This window comes from Triticum aestivum, chromosome 4D (genome assembly GCF_018294505.1).
Source record: "Triticum aestivum cultivar Chinese Spring chromosome 4D, IWGSC CS RefSeq v2.1, whole genome shotgun sequence".
In the NCBI taxonomy this organism is placed as follows: domain Eukaryota; kingdom Viridiplantae; phylum Streptophyta; class Magnoliopsida; order Poales; family Poaceae; genus Triticum; species Triticum aestivum.
This window is the reverse complement of record NC_057805.1, coordinates 1,302,700-1,318,934: the sequence shown is the minus strand read 5'-3', so window position 1 is coordinate 1,318,934 and position 16,235 is coordinate 1,302,700. Positions and strand designations below refer to the sequence as shown.

The 16,235-nt window shown below is 52.0% G+C and overlaps 1 protein-coding gene across 1 annotated transcript; it reads left to right on the top strand.

Annotated features, from left to right (window-relative positions):
• Positions 1-226: 226 nt before the first annotated feature.
• On the top strand, positions 227-14,517 carry LOC123099791 (uncharacterized). The gene is made up of 3 exons (XM_044521880.1): positions 227-474; positions 542-722; positions 13,642-14,517. Exons 1-3 carry the CDS (start codon positions 227-229, stop codon positions 14,515-14,517), a joined length of 1,305 nt encoding a protein of 434 aa, XP_044377815.1.
• The last annotated feature ends 1,718 nt before the right edge of the window (positions 14,518-16,235 follow it).

Sequence of the window (16,235 nt, the reverse complement as noted above, 5' to 3'; positions counted from 1 at the left end):
ATGTTAAGATTTGATTTGATTCCCGTATTCGGAGGGGAAAGTTTTGATTCGGTGGTGAAAGATTCGATTTGATTTGATTAAATTAATGCCTGCCTTGATTTTGGAGAAGTATCGATTTGCTATAAAGAAGGAAGTCAGGCCAAGCCCACCATGAAACCCTAGGCCCACACACAATCCCTCCATTCCTCATAGAAAAAGAGGCAGGAATCCCCCTCCGCCGCCAGCCATGCCGCCGTTCCAGGGCTGGACAGATCTGCCGCCGGAGCTCCTCCGCCACGTCGCCGATGGCCTCGATGACCTCAGGTTCTATACCAGCGTGCGAGGCACCTGCACCACGTGGCGTCGCGCGCTCGCGCCACCGGCGCCGTCGCTGCTCGTCCTCCTCCGCGACGACGCCACCAGGCGTCGGCACGCCGCCATCGTCTCGCTCCCCGCGCACCGCTCCTTCGGGCTCAAGGCAATCCCCTCAGGCTCGTCCTGCCCCAACGCCTCCCCCCCCCATGCGCGGCTCCTTCGAGTTCACGGCCACCTACCCGATTAGGAGCTGCCTCGGTTGCGGAGGCTGGTGGCTTGCCCTCTCGGTCTGCCTCTACGACGGCCAAAGCCTGCTCACCCTCTTCCACCCAGTCACCGCCACCGAGATCCTCCTACAACCGCTCATCTACGACACCCGCTTGCTCTCCAAGATCGTCTTCGCGCCTGACCCCGCTAGGGACGACTTCGCCGCTGTAACACCCTGGGAATCATGCTACAGTAACTCCCTGTGATTAAGCTAATCATGTTGCTAAACAGGGCTTGATCACATTTGAATCACCTTCCTTTTCTAACTCCTAGTTCAAACTTCAAATATAATTAAAGTGAAAAATAAAAGTTTTCAAAAACTCAAACAAAAATGTTCTGTGGGTGCTAAATAATACACTTGCAATTATGGTGGAGAAAACTCCTTTTTTATAAAATGCCAAAATACTTTAAATGAAATAAAACAGAAAAGGAAATAAACAAGTAAAAGGAAAACAGAAAACAAAACAGAACAAAAAAGGAAAGCAAAAGGAGCAGGCCTCCCCCCCCCACTGACCCCCGGCCCAAACCCCGAACCCCCCCCCCCCCGGCCCAAACTGGGCCGCGCCCCGACCCCGGCCCAGCCCACCTCTCCTCCCTCGCCCCTTCCCTGTTCCCCCGACCGGGTCGGAACAGGGGCGCGCTGCCGCCCGACCACCTCGCCGGCACCGACGCCGGAGAGGATAAGGGCGCCAGCCCCCGCGCCTCCTCGGGCCTCTCTCCCACTCACCCCCGCTCTCCCTCTCGGCCCCCGCGCCTCCCTCTCCCCCCCCCCGGATCCGCGCCGCTCTCCTCTTCCCCACGCCCGACGCGCTCGCCGCCGTTCACCGTCATTCACGCGGCCACCGAGCCCCGTTCTCCTCCCCGACGTGTCCCCGAGCTCCACCGCGTCGAGCCCGTCCTCCCCGACCACCTGCTCGAGCCGGGACCCCCTACATCGCCCCCCAACGCCGTCGCCTTCTTCCTCGGGTCGCCGCCGTCTCCTTCGACTCCGGCGACTGCTGCTGCTACTAAGCCACCCACGGGCCTTTCTTGCGCCGCGCGGTGAGCTCCTCTACCTCCTCCCCCTCTCCGCTAGCTCGCCCGCGCTCCGTAGCTGCTCCCCCACGCGCGCCCGAACGCCGCGCCGCGGAGCTCGCCGCCGGCGGGTCTCCGGTGACCAAATGGTCACGGGGTTAAGCCCGTTGCACTCCCCGCCGTTTGTAGATGCCCCCCAGCCCCTCCGCTTTCTCGATAGCTCGCCGTAGCTGTGTTTCTGTCGGGCACCCGTAGCTCCTCGCCGCCGGCGAGCTCGAAGCACTCGCCCCCGGCCGTTCCAGCCCCTCCGACCACCGCCGTTGGACGCGCGACGCCGAGCCGCGTCGAACGCGCCCATCCATGCCCCCGAAGACCCCCTGTACGCGAAGCCCGTACCCCTCCCGAGCCGCGCCGCCGTGCGTTTGGTCGCCGGCGTAGCTCCGGCGCCGGCCGCCGACGAGGCTGGCCTGGCCCCACCCCCCAGTGTCCCTGCCAGTGGCCCCCACGGGCCCCAGCTGACTGGGCCCAGTCACTGACATGCGGGCCCCGCCGCAAAAATAAAAGAAAAAGAAAATGTTTTGTAAATAAAAATAATTATTTTAACTAATCACTCACTGACATGTGGGGCCCACCCCCTCTAATTATACTGTTAGATTAGTTTAAATAGATATTAGAATAACAGAGGCTGACATGTGGGTCCCACTAGACCCACCTGTCTGGTTTGACTGGTCAGCCGACCTGTTGACTTGCTGACGTCAGCATTGCCTCATGCTGACGTCATAATTCATTTTCTTAATATAGATAATTCCAGAAATTCAAATAAACTTTGAAAATTCATATCTTTTAAACCCTAACTCAGATGAAAATGTTTTCTATATGAAAGTTGCTCAGAACGACGAGACGAATCTGAATACGCAGTCCGTTCGTCCACCACACCTCCCTAACCTATCGAACTAGCAACTTTCCTCCTCCGGTCCGTCTGTCCGAAAACGCGAAACATCGGGAATACCTCCCGGATGTTCCCCCCCTTTCGCCGGTACCACCTACTGTCGCGTTAGGGCACACCTAGCACCGCTCATTGTCATGTCACGCATCGTCATGCTTATGTTTGCATTGTATTTACTGTTTCTTCCCCCTCTTCTCTCCGGTAGACTACGAGACCGACACTGCTGCTGCCCAGTTCGACTACGGAGTCGACGACCCCTCCTACTTGCCAGAGCAACCAGGCAAGCCCCCCCCCCCTTGATCACCAGATATCGCCTATTCTTCTCTATACTGCTTGCATTAGAGTAGTGTAGCATGTTACTGCTTTTCGATATCCTATCCTGATGCATAGCCTATCCTTGCTACTACTGTTGATACCTTTACCTGCAATCCTACATGCTTACTATAGGATGCTAGATTTCCATCAGTGGCCCTACATTCTTGTCCGTCTGCTGTGCTATACTATCGGGCCGTGATCACCTGGGCGGTGATCACGGGTATATACTTATATACTACATACATGACACATGTGATGACTAAAAGTCGGGTCGGCTCGTAGGAGTACCCGCAAGTGGATCTTTGTGGCGGAGCGACAGGGCAGGTTGAGACCGCCTAGGTGAGAGGTGGGCCTGGCCCTGGTCGGCGTTCGCGGATACTTAACACGCTTAACGAGATCTTGGTATTTGATCTGAGTCTGGCCATTTGGTCTATACGCACTAGCCATCTACGCGGGAGTAGTTATGGGTATCCCGGCGTCGTGGTATCAGCCGAAGCCTTCTTGACGTCAGCGACTGAGTGGCGCGCGCCGGATTGGACTGGAACGCCACTAGGCTAGGTCTGCTTCCGGCCGCGTACGCAACGTGCAGGTGTGCATAGGGCGATGGGCCCAGACCCCTGCGCGCATAGGGTTAGACCGGTGTGCTGACCTCTCTGTTGTGCTTAGGTGGGGCTGCGACGCGTTGATCTTACGAGGCCGGGCATGACCCAGAAAAGTGTGTCCGGCCAAATGGGATCGAGCGTGTTGGGTTATGTGGTGCACCCCTGCAGGGAAGTTTATCTATTCGAATAGCCGTGTCCCTCGGTAAAAGGACGACCCGGAGTTGTGCCTTGACCTTATGACAACTAGAACTGGATACTGAATAAAATACACCCTTCCAAGTGCCAGATACAACCCGGTGATCGCTCTCTAACAGGGCGACGAGGAGGGGATCGCTGGGTAGGATTATACTATGCGATGCTAGTTGGAGGACTTCAATCTACTCTCTTCTACCTGCTGCAAGATGGAGATGACCAGAAGCGTAGTCTTCGACAGGACTAGCTATCCCCCTTTTATTCTGGCATTCTGCAGTTCAGTCCACTGATATGCCCCTTTACACATATACCCATGCATATGTAGTGTAGCTCCTTGCTTGCGAGTACTTTGGATGAGTACTCACGGTTGCTTCTCTCCCTCTTTTCCCCCTTTCTTTCCTATCTGGTTGTCGCAACCAGATGCTGGAGTCCAGGAGCCAGACGCCACCGTCGACGACGACACCGGAGGTGCCTACTACTACGTGCAGGCCGCTGACGACGACCAGGAGTAGTTAGGAGGTCCCAGGCAGGAGGCCTACGCCTCGTTCGATCTGTATCCCTGTTTGTGCTAGCCTTCTTAAGGCAAACTTGTTTACCTTATGTCTGTACTCAGATATTGTTTCTTCCGTTAACTCATCTGTGATCGAGCACTTGTATTCGAGCCCTCGAGGCCCCTGGCTTGTATTATGATGCTTGTATGACTTATTTATGTTGTAGAGTTGTGTTGTGATATCTTCCCGTGAGTCCCTGACCTTGATCGTACACATTTGCGTGCATGATTAGTGTACGGTCAAACCGGGGGCGTCACAAGTTGGTATCAGAGCCGACTGCCTGTAGGAATCCCCCTTTCCACACTCCTTGGCCGAAGTCGAGTCTAGACATTACAAAAACTTTTACTAACATGGCTGTGTGTCTTACGGGCCCACGTCGCCATTGGGTGGTACTAGGATCTTTTACTCCTCGACCTTTACTCTGGGACTCTGAACTCTCTTCTACTCGGGTTAAACGAATTTACTAACCCTAACACTAGGATCCCGTGACCGCGTTCACCCCAAAGATGGATAAGCCATAGATGTTTCTCAGAATAGTATTTTGGACAATTCACACACTGTCATTTGACTCCTTTGAAACGTCTTTGCTTTCAGATGGAACCCACGAGGCAGGTTGTTCGCCACACGATGGCCATTGGTGCCTCGGGATCACCTGCGGTGCTAGCTGAGATGATGACCTATCTGGGTTATCGCTGGCACCCTGAGTACACCGTCTACGAGGAGTACCAGGACTTTAACCAGGAGCAGTACCGTGCCATCGTCCACCTCTACTCTCGGGAGTACGACTCCACTACTGTGCTGCACACCGCACATGGTGTTGGTGTGACCATCGATATGGCTGTCCACGATGCTGCCTATGCTGCTCTGACACGTCTTCGTGGAGAGTATCGGGAGTTGGACACCTCCCCTGTCAGACACATTGCTATCGCCTCTGATGTTGGTGCGGAGGGATACTATACTGCTGCCTACTCCACTGTCACCCGAGAGCCCTTCTACCATCAGCACCTGGTTCTGCATGCTGATGGGCTGGATCGAGCTAACCGAGCTCTTCGCCACGAGATGTACACCACCCGTCAGCACCTTTACCGTGCTCTGACGCTGTTGCACCCCTTTGTCCGGTCTGGACAGGTACCGCGTGCTGCGATCTACCCATCCAGGACCGTGATGCCCCACGGTGTTGGTTGGCCAGAGGTGGGAGGCTACTCTCCCGCACTTGGTCCTCTTCTGCCACCTGAGCGTCGGGCTCTACACCTGAGTATCCGCGGCCCCCAGTCTGCTGACGTGGAGGGCTATCCGTTGCCTCACTACCAGCTGTCGGGCTACGATTACCTCCACAGTACCTCTTGGGACTGATGTAGTCCTGCTTAGTTTAGTATTAGTTGCATTCGCCGCGAGCCTGTGTGCCGCCTATGATGTTTTAGTCTATGTACTGAACTCTGTGTACTGAACTCTATGCATGACCGCTTTTGTAAGTTATGCCGACTACTATGTAATAGCTATCGTGCCCCTTTCATTATGCATGTTTCATCATGAATGATTCTTGTCATTGCAAATTTCTCAATGCTGAACTACCCCTGTTATATATTAGCAGGATGGTCAGGTGGTCGTGGTCGTGGTGGCGATGCCCCACCACCACCTGAGTACATGGCTGGTATGATCCAACAGTTTGAACTGAACCGCCAGTTCATGGAAAATATGATGGCTCAGTTTCCTCGCCCCAATATGAACCAGCAGCCAGCCCAAGTGACTCTTCAAGATTTCATACGCCTCAACCCAACCATCTACCGCAGCTCAACTCAGCCTCTGGATGCTGATGACTGGCTTCGTGACATCACCTATGAGTTGGAGTCTGCTGATGTAGCCCCTGCCAGCTATGTCAACTTTGCTTCCTTCTTTCTGAAGGGACCCGCAGCTCAATGGTGGGACAGCCACAGGCGTACTCTGCCAGCTGGAACAATCATCACATGGCCAGACTTCCAAGCTGCTTTCCGTGCCCGCTTCATTCCTCAAGGAGTCATGGACCGGAAGAAGCGTGAGTTCCGCAACCTCACCCAAGGCAACAAATCTGTCGAAGCTTATCAGCGGGAGTTTCTGGACTTGTCCCGCTATGCTGAAGAAGACATTGCAACTGATGCACGCAGACAGGAGAAGTTCCGTGATGGCCTTCAAGCTGACATCAAGCTCGCACTTCTAGTGCATGACTTTGCTGATTTCGCCACCTTGGTGAACAAGGCCATCAATGTCGAAACTGGTCTGCAGGAATACCAGAGCTCTCACAGGCGCAACCGTGACACGGGCTCATCTTCGGGCTCGCCCTCACAAAAGCGTAAGATATGGATCCCGAACAGCATGTACCGTCCAAATGCATCTGCCCCAAAGCAGACCTATGCTGCCCCTCGTCTGCCTCCACCACCGTCCAGGCAGTCAACACTTCCAGCTCCACCATCCCAAGCTCCTGTTCCCACTCCGAATAATGGCTTGTGCTTCAGGTGTGGACAACCAGGACACCGTGCTAAAGAATGCAACCAGAACCAGAATCAACTGGCCCTTCCAGCAACTGGCCGTGGTAACAATCAGCCCCGCAACAACAATGCTAAGTCTTATGGTCGTGCTCATGCCAACCACGTTGATCTCAACGAAGCTCAAGACCAGCCTGCTACTGTGATGGGTACACTCCTTGTAAATTCAGTACCAGCATCCGTTTTATTTAATACAGGTGCATCGCGTTCATTCATGTCATAAGATTTTGCATACAAGCACGACGTTAAATGTGAGGAGATGGACACCTCTGTATTGGTCAAAACCCCCGTGGGACAGTGTCAGACCTCCTTGGTTGGCATCGATGTCCCCGTGGAAATCGAAGGGCTGGAATTCTATGCCTCTCCCATTATCCTGAAGACGTCTAACATCGACCTCATTTTGGGTATGGATTGGTTGAAAGCGCATACTGCTTCTATAGTTTGCGCCACTAAGACCGTCCATCTGCTACACCCTTCAGATGAAATAGTTGCTTACCAAGCTAATCTGGTGCAAAATGCCGAGGCAAGGCTTTACGCATTGAATGCCTTGAACGCTGCACCACTCGAGGGCATTGAAAACATTCCCGTCGTGCGTGAATTCCTCGACGTCTTCCCTGAAGAACTTCCAGGGATTCCCCCTGCTAGAGCTGTCGAATTCATCATCGACTTGAAACCAGGCACCACTCCTATAGCCAAGCGACCCTACAAAATGCCGCCGCATGAACTCCTTGAGCTTAAGGAGGAAATCGACAAGTCTCTTCGCAAAGGATTCATTCGCCCAAGTTGCTCTCCTTGGGGAGCACCTTCTCTCTTTGTCAAGAAGAAGGATGGGACAAACCGGTTAGTTCAAGACTACCGTCCTATAAACCAAGCTACCATTCAGAATAAATACCCTCTTCCTCGGATCAATGATCTGTATGATCAACTGGCGGGTTCGTCAGTGTTCTCTAAGCTCGACTTGAGGTTGGGCTACCACCAGATCCGTGTTCGCGAAGAGGATATCCCAAAGACCGCCTTCGTGACTCGCTATGGTTCATACGAGTACACCGTCATGTCTTTCGGTTTAACCAATGCTCCAGCCACCTTCTCTCGTCTGATGAACTACATATTCATGGATTACCTCGACAAGTTCGTCGTGGTTTATCTGGATGATATCCTGATATTTTCCAAGAACGAAGAAGAACATGCTGAACATCTTCGTCTTGTGCTGGAAAAACTACGAGAACATCAACTATATGCCAAGTTCTCTAAATGTGGATTCTGGCTACCGGAAGTAACCTATCTGGGGCATGTCATCTCTAAGGATGGTATTGCCGTCAACCCCGAGCGAGTTCAGGCTATTCTTGATTGGACTCCTCCCAAGAACGTTAAGCAAGTCAGAAGTTTTCTCGGTCTCGCCAGCTATTGCCGTCGATTTGTCGAGAACTTCTCCAAGATCGCCAGGCCTCTGACTAACCTGTTACATAAGGGCGTCAAGTTCCAATGGACAGACAAATGTCAGGAAAGTTTCCAGGCACTCAAAGACAAGTTGACTTCTGCCCCAGTTCTAGCTCCACCTGATACTAAGAAGGACTTCGTCATTTACTGCGACGCTTCCCGTCAAGGATTAGGCTGTGTCCTAATGCAAGACCGCAAAGTGATTGCCTATGCCTCTCGACAATTGCGCCCTCACGAAGAGAACTACCCAGTTCACGACCTCGAACTTGCTGCCGTCATTCTTGCGCTGAAGCAGTGGCGACATTACCTTCTCGGTAATCGTTGCGAGATCTTCACCGACCACCAAAGTCTGAAGTATCTGTTTACTCAGCCAGACCTGAACCTCCGTCAGCAGAGATGGATGGAGCTCGTTGCAGACTTTGACTTGGGTATTTCCTATACGCCAGGCAAGGCTAATGTAATGGCTGATGCCTTGAGCCGCAAGTCTTACTGCAACCACCTCCAGGTTCATAAAGTTCAGCCCTCACTTGTTGAAGAATTCAGGAAGCTGAACCTCCATATTGTTCCTCCGGGTGCACTCGCTCCCCCTCCTAAGGAATTTGGCAAGGTGAACCTCCACGTTGTTACCCAGGGTTTCCTCAATACCCTAGTTGCTAAACCAGATCTCGTGGATAGCATCAAAAGGCTACAGAAGTATGACTCTGAAGCCCACAAGATTAAGCGCTACCTCGCAGAAGGAAAGCCCTCATTCTTCACCATTGCTGAAGATGGCACCCTATACTTCAAGGGCCGCCTAGTGGTGCCATATGCAGAGAAAAACCTGGATATGACACAGGAAGTTATGAAAGAAGCTCATGATACGCCTCTGTGTATCCATCCTGGTAGTACAAAGATGTATCAAGACATCCGACAAAGATTCTGGTGGTCTAATATGAAGCAAGACATTGCTCGTTATGTTGCTGAGTGTGACGTTTGCCGTCGTATCAAAGCAGAACATCAAAGGCCTGCTGGAACTCTGCAACCTATCTCTATTCCTGAATGGAAATGGGACCATGTTGAGATGGACTTCGTCACTGGATTTCCCAAATCACAGAAAGGTAATGATGCTATTCTTGTCGTCATTGACCGGCTTTCCAAAGTTGCACATTTCCTGGCAGTCAAAGAAACGATCACTGCTAGCCAGTTGGCAACGCTCTATATGTCCAGGATTGTTTCACTCCACGGTATTCCATTGGTTATCAGCTCAGACCGTGGCAGCTTATTCACTTCAAGATTCTGGGCAAGTTTCCAAGAAGCAATGGGAACTCATCTGTCATTCAGTACTGCATTTCATCCTCAATCGCAAGGACAAGTTGAACGCGTCAATCAAGTTCTCGAAGACATGCTTCGAGCTTGTGTTATTTCCTTCGGCAAGAAATGGGAGGAATCTCTCCCGTATGCTGAGTTCTCTTATAATAATAGCTATCAAGCTAGTCTGAAGATGGCCCCCTTCGAAGTGTTATATGGACGAAAGTGCCGAACCCCCCTGAACTGGTCAGAAACTGGGGAACGTCCACTCTTCGGTCCGGATATTATCCAAGATGCCGAAGAACAAGTCCGCATTATTCGCGAGAATCTCAAGACTGCTCAGTCACGTCAGAAGAGTCAGTATGACCGTCATCATAAAGACATGGTCTATCAACCTGGCGAAAAGGCCTATCTTCGAGTCACACCTATGAAGGGTGCTCACCGCTTCGGGATCAAGGGCAAACTAGCTCCTCGCTATATTGGCCCATTCACTATTCTCGAAAAGCGTGGAAAAGTGGCATACCAACTGGAACTACCGCCGAACCTCTCTCACGTTCACGATGTGTTCCATGTGTCACAGCTCCGCCGTTGCTTCAAGGATCCAATCCGAGCTGTGGATCATGAAGTGCTCGAATTGCAGCAGGACCTCTCCTATAAGGAGCATCCGGTCCGCATTCTCGACCAAGCTGAACGCCGCACACGTCAGAAGGCGATCAAGTTTCTCAAAGTCCAGTGGTCGCACCATTCTGAAGATGAGGCCACTTGGGAACGAGAGGATCGTCTGCGCGAAGAATACCCCGCACTGTTTCCTTCTACCTCCTAAATCTCAGGACGAGATTTCTTGTAGTGGAGGAGATTTGTAACACCCTGGGAATCATGCTACAGTAACTCCCTGTGATTAAGCTAATCATGTTGCTAAACAGGGCTTGATCACATTTGAATCACCTTCCTTTTCTAACTCCTAGTTCAAACTTCAAATATAATTAAAGTGAAAAATAAAAGTTTTCAAAAACTCAAACAAAAATGTTCTGTGGGTGCTAAATAATACACTGGCAATTATGGTGGAGAAAACTCCTTTTTATAAAATGCCAAAATACTTTAAATGAAATAAAACAGAAAAGGAAATAAACAAGTAAAAGGAAAACAGAAAACAAAACAGAACAAAAAAGGAAAGCAAAAGGAGCAGGCCTCCCCCCCCACTGACCCCCGGCCCAAACCCCCGAACCCCCCCCCCCCGGCCCAAACTGGGCCGCGCCCCGACCCCGGCCCAGCCCACCTCTCCTCCCTCGCCCCTTCCCTGTTCCCCCGACCGGGTCGGAACAGGGGCGCGCTGCCGCCCGACCACCTCGCCGGCACCGACGCCGGAGAGGATAAGGGCGCCAGCCCCCGCGCCTCCTCGGGCCTCTCTCCCACTCACCCCCGCTCTCCCTCTCGGCCCCCGCGCCTCCCTCTTCCCCCCCGGATCCGCGCCGCTCTCCTCTTCCCCACGCCCGACGCGCTCGCCGCCGTTCACCGTCATTCACGCGGCCACCGAGCCCCGTTCTCCTCCCCGACGTGTCCCCGAGCTCCGCCGCGTCGAGCCCGTCCTCCCCGACCACCTGCTCGAGCCGGGACCCCCTACATCGCCCCCCAACGCCGTCGCCTTTTTCCTCGGGTCGCCGCCGTCTCCTTCGACTCCGGCGACTGCTGCTGCTACTAAGCCACCCACGGGCCTTTCTTGCGCCGCGCGGTGAGCTCCTCTACCTCCTCCCCCTCTCCGCTAGCTCGCCCGCGCTCCGTAGCTGCTCCCCCACGCGCGCCCGAACGCCGCGCCGCGGAGCTCGCCGCCGGCGGGTCTCCGGTGACCAAATGGTCACGGGGTTAAGCCCGTTGCACTCCCCGCCGTTTGTAGATGCCCCCCAGCCCCTCCGCTTTCTCGATAGCTCGCCGTAGCTGTGTTTCCGTCGGGCACCCGTAGCTCCTCGCCGCCGGCGAGCTCGAAGCACTCGCCCCCGGCCGTTCCAGCCCCTCCGACCACCGCCGTTGGACGCGCGACGCCGAGCCGCGTCGAACGCGCCCAGCCACGCCCCCGAAGACCCCATGTACGCGAAGCCCGTACCCCTCCTGAGCCGCGCCGCCGTGCGTTTGGTCGCCGGCGTAGCTCCGGCGCCGGCCGCTGACGAGGCTGGCCTGGCCCCACCCCCCAGTGTCCCTGCCAGTGGCCCCCACGGGCCCCAGTTGACTGGGTTGACCCAGTCAACTGCTGACTGGGCAGGCCCAGTCACTGACATGCGGGCCCCGCCGCAAAAATAAAAGAAAAAGAAAATGTTTTGTAAATAAAAATAATTATTTTAACTAATCACTCACTGACATGTGGGGCCCACCCCCTCTAATTATACTGTTAGATTAGTTTAAATAGATATTAGAATAACAGAGGCTGACATGTGGGTCCCACTGGACCCACCTGTCTGGTTTGACTGGTCAGCCGACCTGTTGACTTGCTGACGTCAGCATTGCCTCATGCTGACGTCATAATTCATTTTCTTAATATAGATAATTCCAGAGATTCAAATAAACTTTGAAAATTCATATCTTTTAAACCGTAACTCGGATGAAAATGTTTTCTATATGAAAGTTGCTCAGAACGACGAGACGAATCCGAATACGCAGTCCGTTCGTCCACCACACCTCCCTAACCTATCGAACTAGCAACTTTCCCCCTCCGGTCCGTCTGTCCGAAAACGCGAAACATCGGGAATACCTCCCGGATGTTCCCCCCCTTTCGCCGGTACCACCTACTGTCGCGTTAGGGCACACCTAGCACCGCTCATTGTCATGTCACGCATCGTCATGCTTATGTTTGCATTGTATTTACTGTTTCTTCCCCCTCTTCTCTCCGGTAGACTACGAGACCGACACTGCTGCTGCCCAGTTCGACTACGGAGTCGACGACCCCTCCTACTTGCCAGAGCAACCAGGCAAGCCCCCCCCTTGATCACCAGATATCGCCTATTCTTCTCTATACTGCTTGCATTAGAGTAGTGTAGCATGTTACTGCTTTTCGATATCCTATCCTGATGCATAGCCTATCCTTGCTACTACTGTTGATACCTTTACCTGCAATCCTACATGCTTACTATAGGATGCTAGATTTCCATCAGTGGCCCTACATTCTTGTCCGTCTGCTGTGCTATACTATCGGGCCGTGATCACCTGGGCGGTGATCACGGGTATATACTTATATACTACATACATGACACATGTGATGACTAAAAGTCGGGTCGGCTCGTAGGAGTACCCGCAAGTGGATCTTTGTGGCGGAGCGACAGGGCAGGTTGAGACCGCCTAGGTGAGAGGTGGGCCTGGCCCTGGTCGGCGTTCGTGGATACTTAACACGCTTAACGAGATCTTGGTATTTGATCTGAGTCTGGCCATTTGGTCTATACGCACTAGCCATCTACGCGGGAGTAGTTATGGGTATCCCGGCGTCGTGGTATCAGCCGAAGCCTTCTTGACGTCAGCGACCTAGTCGACTGAGTGAGGGCGACGAGGAGGGGATCGCCGGGTAGGATTATACTACGCGATGCTACTTGGAGGACTTCAATCTACTCTCTTCTACCTGCTGCAAGATGGAGATGACCAGAAGCGTAGTCTTCGATAGGACTAGCTATCCCCCTTTTATTCTGGCATTCTGCAGTTCAGTCCACTGATATGCCCCTTTACACATATACCCATGCATATGTAGTGTAGCTCCTTGCTTGCGAGTACTTTGGATGAGTACTCACGGTTGCTTCTCTCCCTCTTTTCCCCCTTTCTTTCCTATCTGGTTGTCGCAACCAGATGCTGGAGTCTAGGAGCCAGACGCCACCGTCGACGACGACACCTACGACACCGGAGGTGCCTACTACTACGTGCAGGCCGCTGACGACGACCAGGAGTAGTTAGGAGGTCCCAGGCAGGAGGCCTACGCCTCGTTCGATCTGTATCCCTGTTTGTGCTAGCCTTCTTAAGGCAAACTTGTTTACCTTATGTCTGTACTCAGATATTGTTGCTTCCGTTAACTCATCTGTGATCGAGCACTTGTATTCGAGCCCTCGAGGCCCCTGGCTTGTATTATGATGCTTGTATGACTTATTTATGTTGTAGAGTTGTGTTGTGATATCTTCCCGTGAGTCCCTGACCTTGATCGTACACATTTGCGTGCATGATTAGTGTACGGTCAAACCGGAGGCGTCACAGCCGCCGCCACCATCTGCGACATCGACAGGCTCGCCTACGTCACTGCGGGGGCCAGGAGGTGGGTCGTCCTTGACCGCGTCCGTCTTGCCATCGGAGACCAGCTCATCGATGTCGTCTACCATCAAAATGGTCAAAATGGTATGGTTTACTGCCTCACTCGGCTTGGGAATGTCTATGTGCTCCGCCTACCGGAACGCCGCCGTCGGGAACCAGTCATCATCGAGGACCAGACATCAACAGAGGATCTTGTATCGCGTAACAGGCGCATCATTCGAATGCACAATGCCGGACCGGACCTGAACGCGCCGGCTAGCGTGCAACCACTGCTCTTGTCTTCGGTGAGCAGTTTCGCCCCACTGTACGTCGCTGTTTCGGCTTTCACGAGTGCCAAGAACCTGGTGTTCTGCAATGGCAACCTGTACCAGATCTGGAGGAATGCTAGTTGTACGGTCACTTTGCATCTGGCGGGAGGCGGTCATCACCGTATAGAGGAGGATGAAATATTTGTTCTCAAGTATGATCCCCGGCGCAGGCCTTGCTGGGACGCGGTGGCTGACTTGGGGGGATACTCGGTGTTTGTTGGGAGGAGCAATGCGGTGTCGATGCATGCTGAAGGTGTTCCAGGGCTCAAGGGTAACTGTGTCTACTGGATAGGTGGGCGAGGTAGGGATCAAGGCATGGTCTTTGACATGGGGACCGGGAAATCTAGACCTTGCCTCCCCCCTGCGGCTGGTGTCGTTCCGGGGCCTCAACAGTGCACAATCTGCTGGTACTTTCTGAGGGAGGCAGTGAATAACTGCAATACAAATGAATTAGGTGTTTATGGGACCCGAGCAAGGGTTCGTGCTCAACGTGCACAAGCCATGTCACAGTGATGTGTCGCCAAGATAGCTTGGTGACATAGTGAGCACCGCCGGCCTGGAAGTGATGTTTATCATGCATGACAAGAAATCTTGCAGAGTGTAATTGCTTGTTGTGTCCAAGCCTGGTGATAAGTGAGGAGGACAAAGACAAACCACTTTTCAACCCAATAGAACTGATGGAAGGATTACATTTGCAGCCAATGGTAGAAACAATTTTTGAAGCTTCATTAGCAGCCAATGAAAGGGAAAAGGATGGTGAGAAGCTTGAGAAGAACAAAAGATTTGTGTGTATTTGTGTCTGAGATGATCAATGTCTTGAGAACAATACATAATAAGTAATACATGGTATGTTGTGTTGGTTTTAGTTCCCATGCTTGGATTGTGTCTCATGTTCAGTGACATAATTTGTTCTATAAATTCCTTCTTGTTTCAATAATTCAGTAGCTAGTTATGTAGGAGAGTTTGGTATAATCTTCCAGCTCGGCGGCAAACCATGGCACAAGTCTTTGGCGCTGCTGAAGTAGCAAAAAGCATAAATGAGTTCTTCCACATAATATTTCCAGGAAACAATGGTTTATCATGGTGATCCTGAGTACTACCTCTCTGTTCAACAACTTCTATTTTTTATGGCACGAGTTTATACTGTAGAAAGCTTCTTATAGATGTTATGGTTATTATGGAAACCAAAACTTATTCAACATTGTTGCAGGGAAGCATAGGTTGCTGACAATATCTTTTGTGTGGTGAGTCGTTTCACTAAAGGAAAGCCAGGTCCTTAATTACGTCACCCCTTGAGCCCATATTCGACAATATGCAGCACTATTCATGGAAATAAAATATAATTCATAGTTTACACTGGAATAATTGTGTCCGGAAAGTGTGCCCCTTGTTTAACAGTCTTGTCCATACCCAAGCCATCCAACACTAGACGCTTAGCAGAGGTAATGAAATTGACCAATTATGAGTAATTATTTATTTGAATGCCATTGTATATCAATTAATCATAAATAATTTGTAGGATCAACAAAGCGTTGAAATGATAAGCATATCCATCGATTTGGAGGCAGGCCTGTAGTGTGGTATGTAACTTGAGCCAAGTTAATTAGATGATGCACTTTGATATATTCTGGCCTTTCACCGTTTCTTATATTCCCGGAGATCCGTAACTCCGATTGGGCTGAAATTTGGACACGATTTTTATCCGGATATTGGCTTTCTTGCGGCGAAAGAAGGGCGCCAACCGCCTTATTGGGTGTCCACGAGGGTCAGGAGCGCGCCCACCCCCCCTAGGGCGTGCCCCCTGCCTCATGGCCCCCTCGGGCATCGTCTTGCGTTGATTCTTCTTCCCAAAAATCACATATATTTCAAAAAAAATCCCCGTAAGTTTTTATCCCTTTTGGACTCCGTTTGATATGGATTTTCTACGAAACAAAAAACATGCAACAAACAGGAACTGGCACTGGGCACTGGATCAATATGTTAGTCCCAAAAATAGTATAAAAAGTTGCCAAAAGTATATGAAAGTTGTATAGTATTGGCATGGAACAATAAAAGATTATAGATACGACGAAGACGTATCAAGCCGCTATGGCTGCTCCCTAGTGGAGCTAGTCTGACCTTATGGATGACAATCGGAAAGTCTGCATGCATGTGTCCCTAAGGACCAACACCCCAAATACACACTCGTCGCTGTTGAACCCTTATAATTGATCTGAAGCACATGCAACCGA

Excerpts from the sequence above, each read along its gene's own strand:
- LOC123099791 (XM_044521880.1), top strand. The coding sequence starts at position 227 with ATGCCGCCGTTCCAGGGCTGGACAGATCTGCCGCCGGAGCTCCTCCGC. Across the intron at positions 475-541 it reads AAGGCAATCCCCTCAGGCTC|GAGCTGCCTCGGTTGCGGAG; the intron begins GTCCTGCCCCAA and ends CTACCCGATTAG. Across the intron at positions 723-13,641 it reads ACCCCGCTAGGGACGACTTC|GCCGCCGCCACCATCTGCGA; the intron begins GCCGCTGTAACA and ends GGAGGCGTCACA.